The sequence below is a fragment of the Puma concolor genome, chromosome D2 (genome assembly GCF_028749965.1).
Source record: "Puma concolor isolate L17-30 chromosome D2, mPumCon1.1.hap2, whole genome shotgun sequence".
Classification (NCBI taxonomy): Eukaryota; Metazoa; Chordata; class Mammalia; order Carnivora; family Felidae; genus Puma; species Puma concolor.
Genome location: NC_141677.1, coordinates 36,412,170 through 36,439,391, shown reverse-complemented (window position 1 = coordinate 36,439,391; position 27,222 = coordinate 36,412,170). Strand labels below are relative to the sequence as shown.

Below are 27,222 nucleotides of genomic sequence, written 5' to 3'. Positions count from 1 at the left end.
AGTATTTATGTTGTGCCATAGAAACTACATGGAACAGGAAATTTTGAACAGAGATATGACGGCTATGAGTTTCATATAAATCCAAAAAAATGAAATTAAGTTAGTGTTTAAGAACACTTTCAGCTTTAATCAATAATTAATATGAATCAATTAAGGTTTAAAGGGACTCCATTTTTGACCAAGATTTAATGAGAGGGACCAAATTTACCCTCCCACCACAAATAATCAAATGATAGACAAAATACATGGGAGAGAAAAACCAGCATCAAGACACTGGGTATCAGACAAAAAAGATCGCTGCCAGACAGAATACAAAGTGAACCCTACTGCCCCAGCTTACTGCCCTAAGAGGTTCCAAGTCATGTGTGACACAGGACACAAAATGGGTGAGGGCTGGCGGACTTGGTGAGTTGAGGAGATAGAGCTGAGGGTCTGGGGAGATCCAGGTGGCTAGTGTTCATGAAATAGATTACTGGAGAAGAGAAAGATGCACAGACAGAGAACTTGTTAGAGACTGAATGCTTTGTCTCTCCAAAATTCATATATTGAAATCCTAACCCCCCAATTAGGAGGTGACTAGTCATGAGGGCAGGGCCCTCATAAATGGGATTAGTTGCCTTTTAAGAGATACTCCAGAGAATTTTATCACCCCTTCCACCACCTAAAGACATAACTAGAAGATGACTGACTATGAAGCAGAGTCAGGCTCTCACCAGATACCAAATCTGCTGGGCTTTGATCTTGGACTCCTCAGTCTCCAGAAGTCTGAGAAATAAGTGTGCTTTGTTTAAGCCACCTAGTCTACAGTATTTTTGTTATAGTAGCCTGAAAAGACTAAGACAGAACCCCAGAGATCTGCAGAGATTGTCCTTTGAATATGCAGCTAAAATGCTGATCATCACATACACACGAGGAAACAAAACAGGACTGAAAAAAGCACCACCCAGAAAGATTAGAGGGAACAACACTCAGTACACACACAAGACCAATACAAATGCCTACCCCAAACAGACTGAAAAAAACCAAAAGAATCTCACAATTCATGGGGCATTAGGCAAAGTGCATAGGAAGATCTTGCATAGTAGTAAGACAAAATTAATCCTAAAGCAGTAGTTGTTTGACTGGGGGCAATTTGCTACCCCCTCCCCAACATTTGGCAATTTCTGGAGACATTTTTAGTTGTAACAAGTAGGGAGTCACTTAAAGGGCAGAGGCTACAGATGCTGTTAAACATTCTACAAAGCACAGCATAGCCCTTCACAACAAAGAAATAACTGATTCAAGATGTTGATACTGAGTGCTGATATTGAAAAACCCTGCCCTACAATGAACAGGTCTCTGGTCCAGTCAAATAAATCTTTTTTTTCTTGAAGTTTATTTATTTTTGAGAGAGCGAGTGAGATAAAGAGAGAGAGACAGAGACAGAGAGAGAGAGATTATCCCCAGGCTCCATACTGTCATCACAGAGTCCAAAGTGGGGCTCGATCTCATGAATTGTGAGATCATGACTTGAGCCGCAATCAAGAATCAGACACTTAGCCGACTGAGCCACACAGGCACCCCCAGCCAAACAAATGTTAAAATCAAGATCCAAAAGAATCAAATTATTTTCCAGTAACTTAACTACATCCTACAACAAAGTTCAAGATTACTAGGAGTATTTAGCACTCAACAGATAAAATCCATTATGTCTGGCATCCAATCAAAGATGCCTACTCTCTATCCAGAGTAGGAAAAATTACCTATAATTAATAGAAAACAAATCAATCAAAATTGACCCAGAACTGGGGCGCCTGGGTGGCGCAGTCGGTTAAGCGTCCGACTTCAACCAGGTCACGATCTCGCGGTCCGTGAGTTCGAGCCCCGCGTCAGGCTCTGGGCTGATGGCTCGGAGCCTGGAGCCTGTTTCCGATTCTGTGTCTCCCTCTCTCTCTGCCCCTCCCCCGTTCATACTCTGTCTCTCTCTGTCCCAAAAATAAATAAAAACGTTGAAAAAAAAAATTAAAAAAAAAAATTGACCCAGAACTAATACAGATTAAATAGAATTAGCAGACAAGAAAATCAATGAAGTTATGATAACTCTATTACATATTCAAGAAGTTATAGACATGGGCCATAAACAAGCTCCAATGGAAACTTCTAAAGATGAAATTACAATACACAGAATGAAAAATACACTGGATTGGATTAACAGCTGATTAGACATTACAAAAGATAAGAATAATAAACTTGAAGACACAACAATAGGAATTACTCAAAAAGAAACACAAGAAAAGATAAGTTTTTTTTTTTTCCTTTGAAAGTAACCTTGTAGGGGCGCCTGGGTGGCTCAGTCGGTTGAGCGTCCGACTTCGGCTCAGGTCGCGATCTCGCGATCTCGCGGTCCGTGAGTTCGAGCCCCGCGTCGGGCTCTGTGCTGACAGCTCAGAGCCTAGAGCCTGCTTTGGATTCTGTGTCTCCCTCTCTCTCTGCCCCTCCCCCACTCATGCTCTGTCTCTCTCTGTCTCTTAAAAATAAATAAATGTTAAGAAAAAAGTTTTTTAAAAAGACACTCAAAAAAAAGCATTTGAAAAAATCCAATATTTATTCCTGATAAAACCTCTCGGCAAACCAAAAACAGAAGCGTCATCAACTTTATAAAGGGCATCTTTGAAAAACCTGTAGCTAATATCATACTTAATGACAGAAGTCTGTACACTTTCTTATACTATCAGGAACAAGCCAAAACTATCCATTCTCACCAATTCTATACATTGGACATTCTGGCCAGTAGAATAAGGCAAGAAAAGGGAATAAAGCCATACAGACTAGATAGTAAGAAATAAAACTCACAATCTGCAGAATTTGCAAGCAATATAATTGTTTATTTAGGAAATTCAGTGGAATCTATACGTACACACAAAAACCTACCACAACTAGTAAGTTAGTTTAGCAAGATTGCTAGATATAAGATCAATATACAAAAATCAATTGTATTTCTATATACTAGTAATAAAAATTCAAAAACTGAAATTTATAGGGGCACCGGGGAGGCTCAGTTGGTTAAGCATCTGACTCTTGGTTTCAGCTCAGGTCATGACCTCATGGTTCCTGAGTTCCAGAACATTGGCTCTGTGCTGACAGTGTGGAGCCTGCTTTGGATCCCCTCTCTCACTCTCTCTGACCCTCCCTTGTTCATGCTCTCTCTCTTAAAATAATTAAACTTTAAAAAAATTGAAATTTCTAAAACACTACCATTTACAATAGCATCAAAAAATATCAAATACTCAAGGATAAATCTGACCAAACCCGGAAAAGACCTGCACACTAAAACCTATAAAACACTGTAAGAGAAATTAAAGATCTAAATAAACAATGAGAGATGGGTGGGTCAGAAGATTCAATATTGTTAAGATGTCAATTCTCCCCCAAATTTGAACTACAGATTCAGTGCAATTCTAATCAAAATCCTGGCAGGCTTTTTTGTAGATGTTGATAAACTTAACTCACAAAAGCTCATATGGAAATGCAGAAGATCCAAAATAACCAAAAACAACTCTGAAAAAGAACAAATTAGCTGATTTCAAGACTTATCATACAGCAATTATTTTCTACCGCTATGTAGCTAATTACTATAAACTTAGTGACCACCCTCAGTTCTTGCCTCTTCTTATTCTGAAAAGCAGCAGCTTCACCTGTGTTGAACTCCCCTTGTACCTGGAATCTCTCCTGGAAAAGCACATTCCTTCTCAAGGACTTGCCTGATTAAGTCAGGTCCACTAAGAATAATCTTAGTTTCTTAGTCAACTGTGCCACATTAACACAACATAATCACAGGAGTGATCGCCCATCATATTTACAGGTCCCTTCTATTATTATACAACAGTCACTGGAGACCATTTTAGAATTCTATCATCTACCCCAAATCAAGACAAAGTGGTAGTGGCATGATGATAAATAAAGCAATGGAACAGAACAGGGAATCTGGAAATAGACCTAGATAGATAGACAGATCGATAGATACCTGTTTTTCTACAAACATGTAAAGGCAATTTAATGAAGAAAGGATAGTCTTCATCAAATAGTATTGGAACAAATGGATATCCATATGCAAAAAAGTCAATCGATATCTCTCACCACATATAAAAATTAACCCCAAATGCATCACAGACCAAATGTGAAGTCTAAAACTATAAATCATCTAGAAGAAAACACAAGAGAAAATCTTTCTTACCTTAGGTTAGGTCAAGATTTCTTAGATATGACACCAAAAGCAAAATCCATAAAAGAATAAACTGATAAACTGGATTTCATTTGTCTAGGTAGGAGACTGAAGGACCTTTATAGTTTTTAGTCTGTAAATTTCTGCATTGTTTGAATCTTTTATAGCAATGTATTTCTATACTAAAAAGACAGAAAATACATAAAAGTAATATATATTCATTGAAGAAATAAACTTTTAAAATTACCTTTGAGACTACTGCTTGTAATTTGTTATAACTCTCACAGAATTTTCTACGAAAAGAAATCATACCATAGATAATTCTGTCTCATTTTTCCTTAACATTATTACATGAATCCTGTCTCATATTATTAAATTATCCTTTGAAAAGGACAGTCCATTAATGGTTATACAATAGTTTGTCCATCTCTCCATTGTTGGCAATTGTTCACAATATTATTACTATTACAAATAGTACTGTAGTGCCTTACTTAAGATTTCTAGGAGTCAAGTAACTATCAAAAAAAATCTCAAGTGTTTCCCCACTAACGTCATTAAAGCTTAATTCACAATTAAAAAACACTGCATGAAAAGCTTGTACTTGTCTAAAACATTAATTGGTATGTATAAAGGAAACATCACCATTTGAGATAAAATTCTAAAGAGGTTTACTCTGAAATCATGAACAATTAAGAATTTAATTATCAAAGGCACTGACAGAATATTCAACTCCTGCAGAATCTCATTATCAACAGGCATTAGTCAGAGTTCCAAGTCCTAGATAACAGATAAACAAAAGGAGCTGACTGTTCTGTACAAAGGGGAACAAAAGTATCTTATGGATGGACTCCAGTTAGAAATTTTTGAAAACTATAAAAAATGCAATTTTCGGCACATCAACTCTTTTATTTACAAGCATATTTCTTTTCTTTCCAAATTTAGTTCATACTAATTAGAGATTTCACCAGCCTGAGAGCAAAAGAGCTTACAGTATATTGCTTATATACTGTAAAGATGACTTTATCTCCATACTTAATAAAATGAAAAAAACCTTATCATAAGAACTTTAGTTTGGTATTTCTTAACAGTAGCATAGCTATTCCTCAATCAACAAGCCTTTAATGCATCCCATTAGAATGACCCAAATCTCTTCACAATAATATAAATAACTCAGTTGTGTTCTTCTCTATTAAAACTGCAAGAACTGTATGTTAGGCTTGACAAAGTACAACCAGTCCAGAACTGCAAAAGCAGATAATGATTATCAATGAACTCTTTCCCTACTCCTCCTTGTTGAAACTATTTGTGTGCTCCACCCTACCTCTGTATGACCAGTTGCAGAACAATCTGGCCCCCACTGAAAATGGCTGAACTGAAAGGAGCATTACCTTCGTGAATCACACTGACTCAGCGTTTGTGACAGATACGATGAATTTGGCACTGATGAATTGGCATCTTTTCCAATCTCCCTCTAGTTGTTTTCTGCTACTACAGAGGTTGAAAGCTAAAAAATTATTCCCCAGGATCCCTTGCAACTAGAGTTCTAAATGTGAATTAGGTTCGGCCAAGTGGATTCTCTGACAAGAGATACGGAAAACAGTAAGTGAAGTAGGGGCCATTTTCCTGAAGTTCTGGCTGTCCACAAGACAGACTATGTAAATGTTGGGTGTGTGTTGTATGTGTGTGTGTGTGCATGCGCGCACAATTCTCCAGTTTTCAGTCACTAAGTGTTGAGTATAAGGAAGAAGTTGCAATTGTGGAGCAGCAATGCTGCCTTTCTAATGCCTGCATCAGACACGATGATACGTTGTTTTGTTTATGTTTGTTAAACCATACATAAAACTTACTATTTTAACAATTTTTTAAGTGTACAGAACAGTAGTATTAAGTACATTCACATGGATGTGCAACCATCACCACCATCCACTTTCAGAACTTTTTCTTCATCCCAATTGAAAACTTTGTATCCATTAAACAATAACCCCCCCCCCCATTATCCCCTACTTCCTAACCCCACAACAACCAACATTCTACTTTCTGTCTCTATAAATTGGACACTAGGTACCTCATATAAGTGAGACAATATTTGTCTTTCTGTGTCTGGCTTATTTTCCTTAGCATAATGTCTTCAAAGTTAGTCCATGTTGTAGCATGTTATCAGAATTTCCTTCCTTTTTAAGGCTGAATAATATTTTGTTGCATGGGGGTGCCTGGGTGGCTCAGTGGGTTGAACCTGAACCTTGATTTCAGATCACATCATGGTTCATGAGTTTGAGCCCCACATCGGGCTCTCTGCTGACAGCATAGAGCCTGCTTGGAATTCTCTCTCTCTGCCTATCTCAAAAATAAACAAACATTTAAAAAATATTTCATTATATACATATATCACATTTTGTTTACCCATTCATCCATCAACAGACATGAGTTGCTTTCAAATTTTGGCTATTGTGAATAATGCTCCTATAAACATGGCTGTACAATTTAACTGTTCAAGTCCTATTTTCGTTTCTTTGGTGTATAAACTCAGAAGTAGAATTGCTGAGTCTTTGGTAATTTTTTTTATTTTCAGGAATCACTACACCATTTTTCTTTTTCTTTTCTTTCTTTTTTTTTTTTTTAGAGAGAGAGAGAGAGAGAGAGATGGCACAAGTGAGAAGGGGCAGAGAAAGAAAGAGAGAGAGAAAAAGAGAAAATCTCATGAGGTACTGAGAGAGTACTGTGGGGGGAGAGAGAAGCAGGGCTCACCCAAAGCAGGACTCAAACTCACAAACTGTGAGATCATGACCGAGTCAAAGCCAGCTGCTTAACCAACTGAGCCACCCAGGAGCCCACCATACCATTTTTCAAAGTAGCTATACTATTTTACATTTCCACCAGCAATGTACAAGTGTTCCAATTTTTCCATACTCTTGCCAACACTTGTTATTTTATTTTATTTTTTAACAATAGTCATCCTAGTGGATGTAAAGTGTAAAGTAGTTTTTATTTGATTTCCATAATGATTAGTGATGTTGAGAATCTTTTCACGTGCTTACTGGACATTTGTATATTTTCTTTAGGGAAATGTTTGTTCAAGTCCTTTGCCTATTTTTGAATCAAGTTGGTTTTGTTGTTGAAATGGTATATTCTTTTTAATTTTTTTACTGTTTTTATTTCTTTGTGAGAGAGAGACAGAGCATGAGCGGGGAGGGGCAAGAGACAGAGGGAGACACAGAGTCTGAAGCGGGCTCCAGGCTCTGAGCTGTCAGTACGGAGCCCGATGTGGAACTTGAACTCACGGACCACAAGACCATGACCTGAGCTGAAGTCAGATGCTTAACCGACTGAGCCACCCAGGTGCTCTGAAATGGTACATTCTTAAAATTGTTCCACGCCGGCTTTCTAATACCTTTGATGACTGTGGCAAAGGTAGCACTTCTTTGGCACACAAGTTCAAATCTTGTTATAGGAGTCATTCCTAGCAGCCCAGCCCAGAGCCTAGAGTAGTTTCTACCTCTTGTAATTGAACTCGCCTGAATATGTCAGTACAGGCCAGGCCATTCAATCTTCCCAGTTGTTAACTTTCTTTTCTTTTCTTCTTTAAATGTTTACTTATTTATTTTGAGAAAGGGCAGGCATGTGGGAGCAGGGGAGGGGCAGAGACAGAAAGAAAGAGAGAATCCCAAGCAGGCTCTGCACTCTTAGCACAGAGGCCTGACATGGGGCCTGATCCCACCAACCATGAGATCATGACCTGAGCCGAAATCAAGAGTTGGGACACTCAACCAACTGAGCCACCCAGGTACTCCAAACTGTCATCTTTCAAAGCAAGTGAAGTACCTAAGGTTAAAGGCTTCAAGCTTGCTCACAAGGTCCACATTCTAGTTCAATTCTAGGTAAGGCAAATAAATTTATGCTATTTCAACTTCCTGGGAAATTAATTAAGCAGGATATGGTTTCATCTGTTTCCCCCCCCATTAAATGCACATACTCTTGCATTATCTTTGGAATGAATGACTTGTTTTATTTCAATAAGCTGTACAACATATTTTTTTCTCAACCAAGCACACTGTGCCAATGGAAAAAGATGAAGCAGTAAAATGTCCCATTGATAATTTAAACACAACAAAGGCTCTGATCTGGTCATTTCATCTATTAAATAGGTTCAACTCTATCTATTAAGAATAAGAAAGTAGACAGGTGCCCCACGTCTTCTAGACAGCCATAGGTCTCCTGGGAGTACAGGAAAAGTGAGGAGGCTGTGGGCTTGGGTGCACCAGACTGCCTACTGTGAAGCCCACAGGGGAGAAAATAAAGGAGGCAAATAGCACGACAAATTAAAGAAAGGGGGAGAAAAAGTAAAACATGAATATATCTAGTAAAAAAAGTCATGTAGCACCTAGGGCAGCAGGAGAGCTTAAGAGATTTTTGACGTTAGATTATTTTTATTTTTAGAGACTATAGTAGGGATTACTAAGAATATTACAAAGACCTGTATGATGAGCACATAATAGGTTCTCAACAAGCATTATTAAATAAATGTGCAAAAACAAAGTAGCAATCAAAATAACTGCCCCAATGCCCTTCCAAACAGGATTATTAAAAACAAAATGCCTTGTTTTACACTGGCTATTTCATTCTTAAGAGTATAGTCTTAAAAAGATTTTACATTTTCCCTTTATTTATGCACATTTCTAATAATAAAATTTTATTACAAATTCTTCAGGGCTTCCGTTTTACATCAACAAATTTAGAATGTCTAACTGCCAAGAGACAACCCCTGGCCACTAATTTGATAAACCCATAGGAATCAGGATCTGGTAATCAGCCTCAATGATTCAAAACTTGATCTTTTGTCATTACCCTAGAGTTGATCAAATTGAGTGAGACTACAAGCGAACTTATATAAGGTACTGATGGATAAACTAGAATGCCAATCAATACTAGGCACATAAGTGTCTAGAAAGAATACTCAAGAATCTTGTCCCAGGCAGATTTGTTCACAACTCTGAAGTATCTAGAAGGCTGACTTAATAAGCAGAATGTTACTTATAGAGTAAGTAATCAGAGCACAGAAAAGCAGATGATTTTAAGCAACATTTTTATGAGACTTAATGTATAATGTCTGTGCCTCACAGAGTATCTGTCTAGAAAAAGTTGTTTACATCTCTCAGTTTATCTCTCTTTTCCACACAGAGTAGATATAAAAAACCTTTGACTCCTCCTTTGCCTATGCTCCATGGAATCAATATAAACAATGGTTTTCAACCTGGCTACACATTAGAATAATCTGAAATAAAAAAAAAAAACAACAAAACATGCCTGTTCTACTTCCCATGCTTTTTTTTTTTTAACTTTCTTACTGGATCAGAATCTGAGAAGCTTGATATCTGCATTTTTTAAAAGCTCCCCAAGTGATTCTGAAGCACTACTCCAGACCATCCAATCTAACTCTGCTTGTTCTTCTACTTCTGGCTTGGCTAACATTTAATCTTTCAAGTTCCTTCACACATATCTTATTTCATCCATTATATGTTGATTCTGTGTTGAGCAGCTGTTTCTCCTATATAAAAATCTACATGATACAACTGAATAAACTATATCTATACACAGAACTGCAGGTAAAGACATATCACACTCTAGGGTTGACTACTGATATATATTAAGAAAAACTGCATTTAGTTTATACTAAAAATAATCCTTCAGAGTCTGTTTATAATACCCTAGCACCCAGGAAACAGAAACTTTTTATTATTTTAAATAACTGATCAAATGTACCCACAATTTGGGGTGCCTGGGTGGCTCAGTCGGTTGAGCATCTGACTCTTGATTTTGGCTCAGGCATGATCTTATGTTCCGTGGGTTCAGAGCTGTGTTGCAATCTGCTTGACAGTGTGGAGACTGCTTGGAATTCTCTATGCCCCTCCTCCGCATGTGCTCACATATGTGCACACTTTCTCTCTCTCAAAAATAAATAAACTTAAATAAATTTACCCACAATCTATATATTAAAAAAATTTTTTTTAATGTTTATTCATGTTTTTGATAGAGCATGAGTGGGGGAGGGGCAGAGAGAGAGGGAGACACAGAATCTGAAGCAGGCTCTAGGCTCTGAGCTGTCAGCACAGGGCCTGACGCAGGACTCGAACTCACAGACCATGAGATCATGACCTGAGTTGAAGTCGGACACTTAACTGAATGTGCTACCCAGGTGCCCCCACAATTTATATATTTCTGATAATTATAAGGAAAAAAGTCTTCAAAACATAGTAAGAAAGCTAAAAAAAAAAAAAAAATCTATAATAAATATTAAGTCTATAAATTCCTGGTAGGATTTAAGAGCTTTATTTTCAACCTGTCCTTTAACTTAAAAGAAAAGTAGCATGATATGGTGAAGAGCAGTGAATTGGTTGTCAAAATTCTTGGAGCTCAATTTCAACAACATTAATTAACCTTTTAGGTGATTTAAAACAATCTAAACTTCTTGGCATCTCAATACCTTATCTATAAAATGAGGAGGCAAAGAAAGAGCTCATAGAAGGAAACTAATATTTATGAACATCTATTATAGATCAGACACTGTCCAGGATGATTTCACATGTGATTTAATAATAATAATAATATTAATAGCAATAATTGTAATAATAATTCCTGCTTCGTCTTTGCCTAGTTGCTTTGGGGACTCTGTCTGACTGGACCTGTTTTATGTTTTATTTTATTCATTATTTTTTTAAGATTTTATTTTAATTTTTATATTTATTTATTTTTAAGAATATATATTATTTCTCCTCCTTTTTTATGTTTATTTATTTTTGAGAGAGAGAGAGAGACAGAGTGATATCAGGGAAGGGGCAGAGAGAGAGGGAGACACAGAATCCAAAGCAGGCTCCAGGCTCCGAGCTGTCAGCACAGAGCCTGACTTAGGGCTTGAACCCACGGACTGTGAGATTATGTATGACTTGAGCTGAGGTCAGTCATTCAACAGACTGGCCACCCAAGAGCCCCTAGGATTTTATTTTTAAGTAATCTCTACACCCAATGTAGGGCTTGAATTTAAAATCCCAAGGGGCGCCTGGGTGGCTCAACTGATTAAGTGTCCAAATTCATTCAGATCACATCGTGATCTGGCAGTTGGTGGGTTCAAGCCCCGCATCAAGCTGTGCTGATAATGTGGAGCCTGCTTGGGATTCTCTCTCTCAAAATAAAACTTAATAAAACCCCCAAAAACTGAAGATGTCAAATGAGACTAGCTAATCACTCTCAAGACCAAAATATCTTCAGAATAAAAAAATACATACTAGAAATAAGATCCAGATGATTTGGAGGTGATTTGTAATACAGCTTCTTCATTATAAAACTTTCAACTTTTGTTAAGAGACCCTTTTACAGATAGAAATAATACATTTTCCTCATTATTTGTTGGGAAATCTAGGCTAACTATTTAGGTACCAAAATCAGGTACATACACGTATTAATAATACAAACCAATAGCTGGATTTCAAAAAATCTTTTCATTTCAGGCAACTATTAATTTCCCTTATTTTATTTTTTCAATAATAAAAATAAATATTTTTTTTTCAAAAAAAAAATAAAAATTTTTTTATTTTTGGGACAGAGAGAGACAGAGCATGAACGGGGGAGGGGCAGAGAGAGAGGGAGACACAGAATCGGAAACAGGCTCCAGGCTCTGAGCCATCAGCCCAGAGCCTGACGCAGGGCTCGAACTCACGGACCGCGAGACCGTGACCTGGCTGAAGTCGGACGCTTAACTGACTGCGCCACCCAGGCGCCCCTAATTTCCCTTATTTTATAACCACCATGTCACCAGCCTAGTATCCCAATGAACAACTCTGTTCTTTCCCCCAGGGGAACTACAAACCTATCTTTGTGATAATCCCTTGTTTTTCTTTATAGTTTCAGTACCTAAGCATATATTCATAAACAATATAGTTTAGTTTTGCTTGTTTTTCTTTTATATGAATCGAATCACACTGTATGCATTCTTCAAGTATTATACAAAAGTAGATTGTAGCATTCACTTGTTTTAAAAAAATCTGAATGACAGTAATTTTGGAAAAAGTTTAGAGGACTGCTAAATTGATAAAAACACAGACTCAAGATTCAAAGTAATATAGGAAATGTTAAATAGCCATTTTAATTTGTCCATGAAGACAAAATTAATGGTATATCACCTCAGAAGAATTAACTGCACAAAATAGGGAAGCATATTCAACCAGAACCAAAAAAACTCAGTTATCATATTCTTCAAAGGAAGAAGACAAAAGTATGTACTGTTCCTTGATATGAACTCATAATCCTTTTTCAGTAAAAAGTCCCTGGAAGACTTGTTTCTTTGACTTTTGTATGATTAGTACAACGAGGTGAACAGGATTATCAGTTACCCAGTCAACACCTACTGGAAGAGGAATACAGCGGGCAGGATGTGCAGGTACAAGATATTCCATCTCTGCAGAGTGTTGTTCTTTAAAAGAATGTATGTCCTAACTCACACACTCTTTGATTTCTGAACTGTGTTCAGTACATTTTTAGGAAGTAACAACAGGCAATAATTAGATTAGCTACCACCTTAAGACATTTATGAAGGGCCAGAAAGTGCTCTAAGTGTTTTACTTGTATGTTCATATAATTCTCACAACCACATAAAGTAGGCATTATCATCTTCCTCAGTTTACAGATGAGATAACTGAAACAGATGGGTTAAATAACTTGCCCAAGATAAACTTGTACTAGTAACTAGTACAGACAGGTTTCCAACCCAGGCAATCTCATTTCAAAGTCCATGTTCTTTCTCACTACACCACACCACCTCACATAAGCTGAGGGTTCTTGTACTTCTGTAGGGATTGAATCTCATAAACATTAAATATTTTCTAGTTATCAGCAGAGGAATTTATCAAAGGTTTTCAGTTACATTACATAAAGATTACATCAATGAGACTGCTTAATGATGGAAGCTTTTTGAATCACAAATTTGCACTGTACAGGCTCAAACATTTACTGTCTGCTATATCCAGATGTCAGGTAATAAGGCACTGGGGATATAGACAGTATTAAAATGCCCTCATGTTATGTTTGTTCACCTATTAAATATTTACTGTGCACATACTACGTGAAGGGTATCTCACTAGGCAATGTAGCACTTACCTAGATAAATATGAAACAGATCCTGGCCTCAATGATTTTTAGTCTAGAAAGGGATATTAAAGAAAGTCATTATGAAAAAAAGGTAAAACAAATTACAGCTGCTATTTATATACATTAGCTCACTTAATCCTTAAAACAACACTAATAAAGTGGTTACTTATGAAACTTGTTTAAAAAATTAGGAAGTTAAGGGAAAGAGAGGTTATTTCCAGTTGGTGAGATCAGAAGAGTTCTTGGAAGTGACATCTGAGCTGAGCCTTTAAGGAAGGGTGAAGCTGTGAACAGAGACGGAAAAATAAAAGTACACTAACAAAGGGGCAGCTGAATGGCTCAGTCGGTTAAGCGTCCGACTTCAGCTGAGGTCATGATCTCATGGTTCGTGGGTTCAAGCCCCACGTCGGACTCTGTGCTGACAGCTCAGAGCCTGGAGCCTGCTTCAGATTCTGTGTCTCCCTTTCTCTCTGCCCTTCCCTTGCTTGTGCTCTGTCTCTCTCAGTCTCTCAAAAATAAACGTTAAAAAAAAAAAAAAATTAAAAAAAAAGTACATTAATAGAGGAAAATTGTATGAGCAAAGGTATGAAGACAGAAAACAATGGAGAACTATTAGTGTTCACAGGGCACAAAGGACTACTGGGATATTAAGCTGAAAATATAAATTGGGGCTAGATCATGGAAACCTTTGTCAAGTTAATGATATTCTTTTAAAAATTTTTTAATGTTTATTTACTTTTGAGAGAGAGAGAGAAAGAAAAAGAAAGAGAGAGGCAGAAAGAAAGGGGGACAGAGAATCTGAAGCGGGCTCCACGGACAGCAGAGAGTGTGGGGCTTGAACTCAACAAACCGTGAGATCATGACCTGAGCGAAAGTCAGAGGCTTTAACTGACTGAGCCACTCAGGTGCCCCATCAAGTTAAGGGTATTCTATAGACAATGGGGAACCACTAGAGATTTTTGAATAAGAGGATGACAATAAGTGTGCTTTAAGGAGAATAGCTGTCAGAAAGTGTAAAACAGACTGTGAGGGATGAAGCTAGCATAAAAGTATTTAACAGGCTAAATGAAGGAAATAGCTTCTAAAAATAGAGGCTTCACAATTCGTGGGTTTGAGCCCCGGGTCGGGCTCTGTGCTGACAGCTCTGAGCCTGGAGCCTGCTTCAGATTCTATGTCTCACTCTCACTCTGCCCCTCCTCCACTCACACTGTGTGTCTCTCTCAGAAATAAATAAACATTTAAAAAATTGAAAGAAAATTTAAAAAATAGAGGCAAGAGATGAAGGAAATACGACAGCAGATGAAAAAATGGCGGTAACAGCATTCTTTCTGATAAATACTTTTTTTTTAAGTTTATTTTGAAAGAGACAGAGTGCAAGCGGGGAAAGGGCAAAGACAGAGAGAGAGAGAGAGAGAGAGAGAGAGAGAGAGAGAGAGAATTCCAAGCAGGCTCTGCACCAGCAGTGCAGAGTCAGACACAGGGCTCGAATCCATGACCTGAGCCAAAGTCGGACGCTTAACTAACTGAGCCACCCAGGCGCCCCTCTGACAAGTACATTTTTATTATTTTTTTAAATTTTTTTTAACGTTTATTTATTTTTGAGACAGAGAGAGACACAGCATGAACGGGGGAGGGGCAGAGAGAGAGGGAGACAAAGAATCGGAAACAGGCTCCAGGCTCTGAGCCATCAGCCCAGAGCCCGACGTGGGGCTCGAACTCGCGGACCGCGAGATCGTGACCTGAGCTGAAGTTGGACGCTTAACCGACTGAGCCACCCAGGCGCCCCTGACAAGTACATTTTTAAAAAGAGCATATGTGGACTTCTGCTTGTGGGAAGATGGAGTAGACATACTTTTCACTATTACTCCCTGGATGAACTCAAATCTAGAACATACAAAGAATTCCTAAAATTCAACAATAAGAAACTAAAAATCTAATTAAAATCGGTGAAAGACATGAACAGGCATGTCATCAAAAAAGATGTATGAATGGCAAAAAAGCACATGAAAAGATGTTCAACATCACCAGCTGCTAGGGAAATGCAAATTAAGACCATGATGAGGTATAAATTGTTACAATATGGAATGCTGTCAAGGATGCAGAGAAACTGGACCTCTCACGCTGCTGGGGGAAAGTAAAATTGTACAGCCATGCTGGATGATAGTTTGGCCAATTTCTTTAAAATCTGAGCATATGCTTACCATACAACCGAGCAACTGTACTTCTGGGCATTTATCCAAGAAAAATGAAAACTAAGGTTCACACAAAAACCTGTATACAAATATCCCCAGCTTTATTACTTTTAATAGCTGAAAGGTGTATAAAAACAAAATATCCCATAATATGTGAACAGTTTAACTGTGGTACATCTATACCATGGAATACTATTTAGCAATAAAAATTAATAAACCATGGATACATACAATAAGTAGATGGATCTCAAGGGCATTGTGGTATTTGGAAAAAATCCAATCTCAAATGGTCATATACAGTATGATTCCCTCTGTAATATCCTCAAAATATCAAAATTATACAGGTGGAACACAGGAAAGAGTACGTATTGAGGGTGGAGGGTAACCCAAGGGAGATCCTTATAGTGATGGAATAATTCTATATTTTAAAAAAAAAAATTTTTTTTAACTTTTAAAATTTATTTATTTAAGTAATCGCTACTACACCCAATGTGGGGCTTGAACTCACGACCCAGATATTAAGAGTTGCATACTCTTCTGAGCCAGCCAGGTGCCCCTCTATATCTTAATCAGTGCAATGGTTACACAAATCTACTCATGCTAAAGTAACACACAACTACACACACCTTTTGAACCAATGTCAATTTCCTGGCCTTGATATTGTACTATAAATATGTAAGATATAACCAGTGAAAGGTATGTGGGATCTCTCTGTACTATCTACACAACATACTGTGAATCTTTAATTATTTCAAAATAAAAGTTAAAAAAAAATTTAAAGGAGCAAAATGTCCTAAAAAATAGCAGATGCATCATATGTATGTATCTTTAAATAAGTAAAATGTCAAACTATTAAGAGTTCTCCAGTGGACTCCTTCACCATCTACATTAAACATTTCCAAAATTTCTAAATTTTATACAATAAGCATATAATAGTTGATAACCAAAGAGAAAAGACTCTTTTTTTTTTTTTTAATTTTTTTTTTTTTCAACGTTTATTTATTTTTGGGACAGAGAGAGACAGAGCATGAACGGGTGAGGGGCAGAGAGAGAGGGAGACACAGAATCGGAAACAGGCTCCAGGCTCTGAGCCATCAGCCCAGAGCCCGACGCGGGGCTCGAACTCACGGACCGCGAGATCGTGACCTGGCTGAAGTCGGACGCTTAACCGACTGCGCCACCCAGGCGCCCCGAGAAAAGACTCTTTAAAGAAAATGAAAACAATATTATCTCTCCCTGTTTGAAGCATATCACACAAATAAGATATGAATAGAAAATTAAGAAAGAATATCAATTAAACTCAATTATTAATCTACGTATGCATATATACACTAAATAAAAGAAACAGTGAGGCAACTAACAAGCCCAAGAGGTCCAAAAAAATATCTAATTGCAGATCCAGCACCATCACCCATTACCAGTGTGACTTTGGAAAATGACTTAACCTTTGTACTTTAAGAGATCAAGAGATTACGAACAGAACCTAATCAGAAATATTAAACATACAATGTTTTGTAAATCAGGATGACAGAATTCTTAAAATGGTAGAATTGGAAATGACTTGAATGGAAGATTTAGTACAATTCCTCAACTGACAGCTTAAGAAACAAAGGCTTGAGAGTTAAATAAATTTCAGAAAGCTATTCTGCAACAGAATTCAACAAATAACCCAGAATGCATAGCAGTTAAGAATGCTGGCTCTGGAATCAAACTGCCTAGATTCAAATCAGGGATTTACAACTCACAGCTATGTGACCCTGCATTAGTTACTTAACCTCCTTGGGCCTCATTATTTTTATCTGCAAAATGGAGAGAATACTAGCTCTTACTCCACAGGCTTATTAAGATTACATGGACTAAAACTTGTAATGCTTTTGTAATAATGCTTGGCATATACAAACTGCTCAGTAAATATAAGCTAATACTGCCATCCTCACTAACTCCTCTTTCTGCCAGTATTGCGCTAGGCCTGAAATTAAATCATTAGGATAGTCACCTATCAACTAATAGTTAAACCCACTTTTTTTTTTTTTTAATGTATATTTATTTATTTTGAGAGAGAGAGAGCAAGCGAGCAGGGGAAAGGCAGGGAGAGAGAGTATCCAAACCAGACTCCATGCTCAGTGCAGAGCTCAGCTTGACATGAGACTGGATCTCACAAACTGTGAGATGGTGACCTGAGCTGAAATCAAGAATCAGACACTTAACCGACTGAGCCACCCAGGTACCCCCAAACCCACTCTTAACTCAACCTTTGGGTTAATATGAAATACTTATGAATATTTGAAAATAGCTGTAAAATCTTATTAAGGTTTTGCTCAAGATGGAATTACCTTTCAGGGAAACAACAATGTAATCAAAGAACAAACTGAAAAGTAAAATAACAATATGATTCCAATTAATCGGTGTAGACTTCAACTCAACCTGAGTTTGTCATATAAAAACTTCCTTAATATCAAGTTTAACTAAATAAAAAATATTTCAACAGGAGCATATGAATATTTTAAAAAATATGTTATAGGTTGATGATAATTGATTATTGTTGACATCTAAAAGTACTTCTAGGGGTGCCTGGTTGGTCGGTGGAGCATGAGAATCTTCATCCCAGGAATGTAGGTTCAAGTCCCACACTGGCTGTAGAGGTTACTTAAAAATAAAATCTTAAAAAAAAAAAAAAAAAAAAGTACTTCTATACCTTAACAATTAACTTGGGAAATTTTCCTAAAGTGACAGGCACAGGGCACCTGGGTGGCTCAGTTGGATAAGCTTCTGACACTTGATGTCGGCTCAGGTCATGATCTTACAGTTTGTGAGACTGAGCCCCAAGTCAGGCTCTCTGCTGTCGGCATGGAGAATCCCTGAGAATCTCCTACTTGGGATTCTGTCTCTCCTTTTCTCTCTCTAAAAAAATAAATAAACTCAAAAAAAAAAAGTGAGAGGTACCAATAACTGGAAATAGACAAACCATCCTGGTGGTCTTAATTATACAAACACATAAGAGACCAAAATGACTTTCAAGTTATCATTATGCAATCTTTAGAATACAAAGGATATATGAACAAAATGAAAACTTTTTTTTTTTTTAAGTGGGCTTCGTGCCCAGCACAGAACCCAATGCAGGGCTCAAACTCACGACCCTAATGTCAAGACCTAAGCTGAGACCAAGAGTCTGATGCTTAACTGACTGAGCTACCCAGGTGCCCCAAAAACTTTACTTTCTGTGTGTTTTCAGAACCAATGTTGAGGTTCATATGATGATAGTAATTTAAATATGCTGGATTTTTCTTGTAGTTTCACTCGATCATGTGTAATCTAAAATACTAGAGTATAACCTGAAGTAATTGTCTTATTTAAAAACTATATATTGTCTTCAAAAACCATACATTCGAATGCCTCTAAAGGAATTTAGAACTGATTAAACTCGATTCATGAACACAAAATGTGCTGTTTTTGAAAGTTATTACTGATTTGGCATACAGTAAAAATTTTTTAAATTATAATTTCCAAGTGACCATATCCCAAGACAAAAAAGAGGGGGAAGAAGGGTGACTGGGTGGCTCAGTTGGTTAAACGTTGGACTTCATCAGCTCAGGTCATCAATCTCCCAGTTCGTGCGTTTGAGCCCTGTGTCAGGCTCTGTGCTGACAACATGGAATTTGAAGCTTGCTTCGGTTTTTGTGTCTCCCTCTCTCTGCCCACCCTCCTCCCCAGCTTGTGCATGCTCTCTCTCAAAAATAAACAAATCATTAAAAAATTTTTTTTACAAAAGAGGGGAAGAGATTTTTAAAAATTATATAGTAAATATATTCTCCTTAAAACAATTAAACATTATAGTTGAACTCAAGCTAAATAACATTAAATCCAATTTTACCCAATAAAGCTTACTTATTATACATTTAATACAGACAAATTCTATCAGTTTGCAGATCCATAAGCCAGAGCATAAAATTAACTTTTATGAAAGTAAGAAGACTAAACTATAATGTAGAAGAATGAAGTTTACTTTGGGCATTTAGCTCTGCAGTTTGTAGTATTTAGAACTATGCAGCTTTTTTTCTAATCCCATTTTTATTTTTTAATCCTATTTTTAAATCTTTTCATCAAATTTTCTCTTTCTTTTTCTAAACGTTTGTTTATTTATTGTTTAGAGAGAGCATGAGTGGAGGAGGGGCAGAGAGGGGCGGACAAAGGATCTGAAGCAGGCTTTGTGCTGACAGCAGAGAGCCCCATGTGGGGCTCAAACTCACAGTGAGATCATGCTTCAGATCAAGAATCGGATACTTAACCGCCTGAGCCACCCAGATGCCCCGTTTACCTTCTTAGCACAGAGCATTGTTTCCAAAATATCTATGAAATCTGGTATAATTTCAAAAGTTACAAAGACCCTGAACCAATTTCTACCAACCATTTTTGAAACTCCAGCAGTGATTCTTTACTATTTTGTTATGTCCTACTTCTGAGCAGTAGAGTTTGATGCAGCACATTTGAAGAAATTAAATTGCCTTCTTAGTTACATCATCATTCTTTTGGCTGCACTTCAGTTCAGGGACGTTTTTTGCTGTCCAGATCATGCAATCTCATATGCTATTAAAAAAAAAAAATTGTCATGTATACCAAAGAACCCACACTTTTTCTGGCTCCAACTTGCCTTTAAACTAAGACTCCCGGGGCGCCTGGGTGGCGCAGTCAGTTAAGCGTCCGACTTCAGCCAGGTCACGATCTCGCGGTCCGTGAGTTCGAGCCCCGCGTCGGGCTCTGGGCTGATGGCTCAGAGCCTGGAGCCTGTTTCCGATTCTGTGTCTCCCTCTCTCTCTGCCCCTCCCCCGTTCATGCTCTGTCTCTCTCTGTCCCAAAAATAAATAAACGTTGAAAAAAAATAAATAAATAAACTAAGACTCCCACTGGCAGGATGCATCTAATTCTATACCACATCCAGAACCATCACAGCTCAATGAGTAAGAATCTAATTAGACAATATTGCTCAGTTTAAACCCTCAGTTGCAGTAAAATGTTTTACACAATGATGATAATTTAGTAGTAAATTTGATGAGGGGTTCTTGATCTGGCTGCATGCCAGTACAAAGAAATATACCAGCAAAGAAGTATATAAATTCTAATTCTTATTCTAATCACTAAAATGATATTTGGAAAGACTCGTAGTTTGATATATTGATTGGTAAAATCTTTATTTCTAAATATGCTACACCTCCAAATCAAATCAACATGATGGAAAATGAGAAACTGGCTCAAGATTTCAAAACCCATCACAATATTGTGAAAATATACTGAATTTGGACTCAAAATTTAATGTATAGTTTTGGCAATCTTTGACTTTCATGACAATATTACATTGATAAAACTGACATTGATTTAATTTAGTCTCGAAGTTCCAAAGTAAAACCAATTTGCAGACATTTCCAATAACTCAGTGATACGGCGTAACTTACAAGATTTGAAATTAGCAGAATTCGTGGTTCTCACCTCCTACTAGATAGAATGTCTTACCTGTCAAGAATTTTAAGAGAACAAAGGATCAAGATATTAGATACTACCTCTCTTGTCCACTGCGACAATTACTCACCTAAGCCCACAATAAAAATTTAAGACAAATATAAATATAGGTCACTGACTCCACAACAGTCTTTTGAGGTACACATGATAAAAACTATTTTATGGTGAAAGACTGTGATGGAACTATTGTAACCAAGTTTTCCTAGTTTCTACTATCCTAAGCAAGAGCAAAGATAAACTCATATTATGTTACATTCTGTACTGAAGTGATTTTATTACCAGGAAGACCCAATGTGTAGGGAAGTAACAGAACACTTCAATATGGAGACATGAAGTCTAGACTCAACTAGAAGGTTAAGCTTAAGATCCAGTGATGACAGTGCTGTGTATATGGGGGGGGGGGGGGGGGGGGAGCCTAGGAATATTCACACAAGTCTGTCACAAATTCATATCCAATACTCATGTGACAAATTACCAACCAGTGACAGAGGCAGCATGTAAACACTGAATTGTTCTCCAAGCGTGCCTGGTCCATGCTCTCCAATTTTTGTTAACTTCTGGATTTCTCAAAGGTAAGAGGACAGTAAAACCTAAAGTAAGAATTACTGTCATGATTAATGGCTGTGTTAGATTCACACTACGTAACACCATATATTACATCAGGCCAGAAGGTAAGAATTTTCAAAGAATGTCCACTTAATATGGTCATTCTTATAAGACAAAATAATAATATTCATTAGAACATCTGTGATTCAACAATTTCTCAAAAACAGTGTTTAAATTTCAATTCTCAGAAAAGCCATGAAATGTTACCAAATCAACTATGGCAAAGTTTTGAAAACGCATTGAGGATTTAGTGGTTAGCAAAATACATTTTTACAAGTAGTTGTGCAATGTGAGAGTTTTTACAGAATGCAGAGAGTACTACTGAAATCAAAACTGATTTATCTGTGATAAACAAATAGTAAAAATAAAATAAGTTTAAAAAAATAAACAAAAATGGATTTATCTAAGTATATCTGCAAGTTCTGCCACTGTGGTCATGATGGCTTCTTCTTGTTTTAGGGAAAATGCTCTACCACAAAACTGATTTTTTCTTTACAACTAAGGGACAGTGAGAACTGTCAAAGGGAAACAAAAGTAACCATTGGGCATTTAATATGTTAATTATACAACTCCAGGGGTGCCTGGGTGGCTCAGTCAGTTAGTCTGACTTTGGCAGGGGTCCTGATCTCGCAGTTTCTGAGTTGGAGCCCCACATCGGGCTCTGTGCTGACAGTTCAGAGCCTGGAGCCTACTTTGGGTTCTTTGTTTCCCCTCTCTCTCTGCCCCCCCCCCAAAGATAAATAAACATTAAAAATTATACAATTCCATTTAATGGTTTCTTTAATGTTATAGTAATATTAAGATGTAACCTTAGAGTTCTATTTCAGTTCCATTCAGTAAATTTTTAAATGCCAAGACTTTTATTTAGAGCTAAGTATAAAGGCAAGGTCTTTAGAGAAATCTGTCTGGTGAGGGTAAACAGAGATATAAGCAATAGTAATATTACGTAACTTCCAACTAAATATCTTTTGTATTAAGTTAAAAGGGAGTTAATCTTTTGACAACAGTTAAAGCAAAGAATTCAGCTCTCCTTTGAAGAAATAATTACTAGTCCACTAAGCATTTGAAGATGACAGTCTATATACATAAGCTAATTGAAAAGTTTTTGCAATAAAGTACATTTTCACTGCATGAAGATTAAATAGTAGATACCTGTTTAGAGAAGAAATACTTGATCAAAAGTTTGTTTTGAAATGGCCAACAAATGTGCAAAACATAGAGTCAAATAAAAAGTTGCAAAAGTAAAACAACATATGAAACATAGCTGAAGTCAAAGACTTCTTGAAGCCATGTTATAATTTAACAATTACAAACGGAAATTAACTTACTTATACTAAAGTGAACATAAGTAGTGCAATCATTATTTTTCTGGCACAATTATTGTTTTGGTACTGTCTTCTATAAAAAGCATTTGTGTACCCACCTATCCCAGTTCTGTTTACTGACAACTACAAGCATCCTCTATTTCTTATTCTTCTAGATTACTCTCCTAAAAATATTATTTATACAATATATACAAAATTGCATTAATACTGGTCCTGCAAATGTATCAAAAGAACTTCTCCGATTTTCAAGAGGTGACTCCAATCCTGGAGTTAGGGGTGAGAGAAAGAGCTGGTACTCCTGGGCTGCAGTGATTTCACGTAGACAGCTGGCCCTTGAACAACATGGGTTTGAATTGCACAGGTCCACTTATATGCAGACTTGTTTCCCGATAAGTACGGTACTGTAAATGTACTTATTTTTTCCTCCTTATGATTTTAACATTTTCTTTTCTCTAGCTTACTTTACTATAAGGATACAGTATATAACACACATAACATACAAAATGTGTTAATCGTTTATGTTATCAGTAAGGCTCCTGGTCAACAGGCTATTAGCTAAGTTTTTGTAGAGTCAAGAGTTATAGGGGATTATGACTGCATGCTTCCAACCTCCTGGTGTTCAAGGGTGAACTGCAGTTTTATAACCCTTTTAACCTGCATTGATCATATTTTTACCCTGTGGTCAAAATAATGTGTCAACTCAAATTGTCAAAGCGGAACCAGTCAATACTGAGTCTCTGTAAAACCTAAGCGTCCAAATTCTTGTTTTGAGGTTTTGTTTTGTTTTTTTTAATTTAATGGTAACGTATTAAGTCTTTTTTAAAGATCTAAACTTGTCTGGTATTTAAAGTAAACTTGAAGAAAAAACACAAAGACAAAAACACGCTATTACTGTTAGTAAAAAAACCCCAAAATGATACCTTTATGTTCAGAATCACCCCCTTCACTATCTTTTCCAAACATAACTTCCTTTTTACTACTTCCCCCCAGTCTTTACGGCAAATCAATGTTCAACACCGCCCCAGATTATTAAAACGATCCCCTATTCACAAATGAGAAAGCCCCATTATCCAAGCACATTACCCTAGTGATCTTCGACGTTTTCAAAGACACCTGTGAAAATGCCAAAGCCCTAAATTAGATCCCCCAGGGCTCTTTTTCTTTCTTGACCCCGTTTCTCTTTTTAAGGCCCTTTAGGTCAGACGACTTCCTAGCGGACAGCCCCTCCCTTTTCCAATCAAACCTAAATCCTTCCCCTAATTATCACCCCCCACCCCCCCCCCCCCGACTCTGGTCAGCTACCTCATCATTCACACCCGGGTTCCGTCGCTCGCCAGGCAGCAACACTGACCGTGTTCCTGGCTCCTACGGTGCCTCGCCCCCACTGCCAAATCCTGGAGCATCTCTTTCTCCAGTCCCGCATTCACGCGGGACCCGTTCGATCTGCTTCCCTCACTATTCGGCTCTCAAAACCTTCCAAGCCCTTGTCTCTTCAAAGCCATCTCTCCCTCAGTCTCCCACTCTCCCACCTCACCTCAGGCTCTCGGCTCAACAGCCTCCATTTCCCACAGATTCCATTCTAGAGCCGACTCTCCAGGCTCCCTCAACCGTCTTCGGTGGCCCCTCCAGACCCCAGTCCTTGGGAGCCCCGGCTCCGCCCCTGACTCCCAACTCACCCTCGGCTGCAGGAGACCCCAAACCCCCCTCTCGTCAGGCTCAGCTGCCGCTCACCTCTGCGGTCCGGGTCGGGCTCCCCCGACCCAACTCCGAGTCGGCGTCCGAGCCGCTGTCGGAATCCCGGGCCCTCCGGGCCTCGCCGGAGTGAAGCTCCTCGAGCGGCGGGGGCGGAGCCCGGGGAGGAGAGCCCGAGTGGAGACGGGGGCGGTGGCGGCTGCGCGCAGGCATCGCTTCGGCCTGTCTCTGCCCCGCCGGGAGCCGCTTGAATCCGAACCGGAACTGCTTCGGGAGGAGGGGCCGTACCGGAGGGAGGCGGAGCCTACGGGCGGGGGTGGGGCCCAAACCGGAAGGTTCGCGGGACTCAAGCTGGGCTGGGGGAAGGAAAACCGCAGCAAGGAAGTCTGAGAGCGCATGCGTCAGGCCCAACGCCAAAGGGGGAGAAAATAAAGGGCTGGTGAAGTTGGTGTGGGGCCTATGGGATTAGTAAACGGGGTTTGGGAACAAGAAATTACCTAATTCCTTTGGAGGGAGCCAGCTCCTCTGCAAGAGCCAATATCCAGGGATCATTGTTACCATTTATTGCCTTTACTTTCTGACAGCGCTTATGCCAAATGTTATATAAATATCTCACTTAATCCTTGTGCCAACTCTCAGGGTGTTATAACACAGAACTGCCAAGAAACCTACCTGAGGTACTGCAGTTAATACATGCCAAAGCCAGTATTCTTAAATCTAACAAGATTCTGTACTCTTCTTATTCCATTACCCGAAAGTACCTAACCTGGCCTAGAATTGGCAGAAACCAACTCCAAAGCCACCTGTGACCTGAGCTCCAAACCCTCCTTGATCTTGCTTCCCCATCAAGTGCAGGGCAGACTTCGGAGGCTCTGATGGGATGGAGACAGGTTGGGGGGGAGGGGACAAGAGTGCCTACTGCTCCCGTGGGATGCCCTGCTGTAGCCTTTACCCTCAGGCTGGACTCAAGGCCAGAGGCAGTTGGGAGCCTTCCCACTGATGAGGAAGCATAAGGCAAGCTGAGGGCAAAGCACAAGCTAACAACACCCCCCACCCCCACCCCCGTGGGATATATGTGACATTCCTCAGGCACTTTCAGGCTGTCTGAGAACAAAATAAAGGACAGTAAACAAATAGTCAAGGAGCACCTAGGTGGCTCAGTCACTTGAGTTTCTGACTTCAACTCAGGTCATGATCTCATGGTTCGTAGGTTTGAGCCCCACCACCGGCTCTCTGCTGACAGCTCAGAGCCTGGAGCCTGCTTCCGATTGTGTCTCCCTCTCTTTCTGCCCCTCCCCCACTTACTCTCTGTTTCTCTCTCTCAAAAATAAATAAACATTAAAAAAAAAGAAAACAAATGGTTAAACTGAGACTCTCCATCATTTTACAAATTACAAGAAAAAGGCAATCTTATCAAAAGTTTTATCTACAGGAACTCCCTACTGTCTTAAAGATAATGCTTTGCTAGAGGGAAAAACAACTTTAGTTTGCCAATAGCTAGGCCTTCAGTAATCTGTGAGTCTTAGCGTATGGAAATCTCTTTAAGAAACTTCCTCTGGACTTTACCTCCCCCAACTCCATAGTATATAACCAGTCACTCTTCATAGCTCTTTCTGCCCAGGGTCCTGTCCCCAGGCTTTAATAAAATCACCTTTTTGCACCAAAGATGTCTTCAAGGATTCTTTCTTGGCCGTCAGCTCCAAACTCCCACCACCTCAAAACCCCATCACCACAGCAAATCATATTCCTCCCAACCCATCAGAGCCTTCACGAACTCACCTGAGAGCGGGCAAGTCCTCTTACCTCTTTTGCCCATAACTGCCTCTGACAGGAGGGCAGATATAGAGCTTTCTTAGTTTCTGTTGTGGGGACAAAAGCCCTTGTAAGCAGGGGAATCTCCCTCCCATCCCCAAAATGTTTCTAATTTTTTTTTAATGTTTATTTATTTTTGACAGAGAGACAGAGTATGAGCAGGGGAGGGCAGAGAGAGAGGGAGACACGGAATCTGAAGCAGGCTCCAGGCTCTGAGATGTCAGCACAGAGCCTGACGCAGGGCTCGAACTCACAGACCACGAGATAGCGCCCTGAGCCGGAGTCGGACACTCAACCGGCTGAGCCACCCAGGCGCCCCCAAAATGTTTCTGATGACAGTCCTTTTGGCTCTTTAGAAGTCTAGGGCAACATTCACTTCCCTTCTCCCCACTTTGATATACACAGCACATTTCAGCTTTCTCTTTTGAGAAAGCCATCTTCAGTACAGAACCATTGTTCAAACCTTCCCCCACAAACCCCATGGCATCCTTGAGATGAAGTCCTCCTTGCCTCCTCTCCACATTTCTCTGACTACACAACCCTCGAAACTTTCCCTGGGCTGCATAATCCAGAGGCTCACTCAGCAGCCATATGGTTCCCACCCAATTGGTAGCCCACCCAGACCTGCGGAGCTTTTTTTATCACTCATCCTTGGAATCAATCACCCCTCTCCACCCTGGATCTCTATTTTAACTCAGTCCTCAGAACTAAATAGCCTTCCTCAGGGCCCAAAGCCTCTTAGTTCAAC

General features: G+C 38.8%; 1 protein-coding gene across 4 annotated transcripts in view; it reads right to left on the bottom strand.

The window, feature by feature from the left end:
• Nucleotides 1–24,942, bottom strand: part of SAMD8 (sterile alpha motif domain containing 8) — a 51,882-nt gene extending 26,940 nt beyond the window's left edge. Inside the window, exons 1-2 of one of the 4 annotated variants that reach the window (XM_086680057.1) lie at nt 24,702–24,839; nt 13,346–13,388 (exon numbers count right to left, since the gene is read on the bottom strand). Coding sequence is in view for 1 of the 4 variants with exons in the window: in XM_025917981.2 (XP_025773766.1) it covers nt 24,702–24,875 (174 nt within the window). In the remaining 3 variants the exon portion in view is untranslated. Of the gene's footprint in view, nt 1–13,345; nt 13,389–19,933; nt 20,113–24,504; nt 24,585–24,701 lie in introns of those variants that run through there. The other 3 variants (XM_086680058.1, XM_025917981.2, XM_086680059.1) reach the window with 3 other exon arrangements.
• Nucleotides 24,943–27,222: the final 2,280 nt, after the last annotated feature.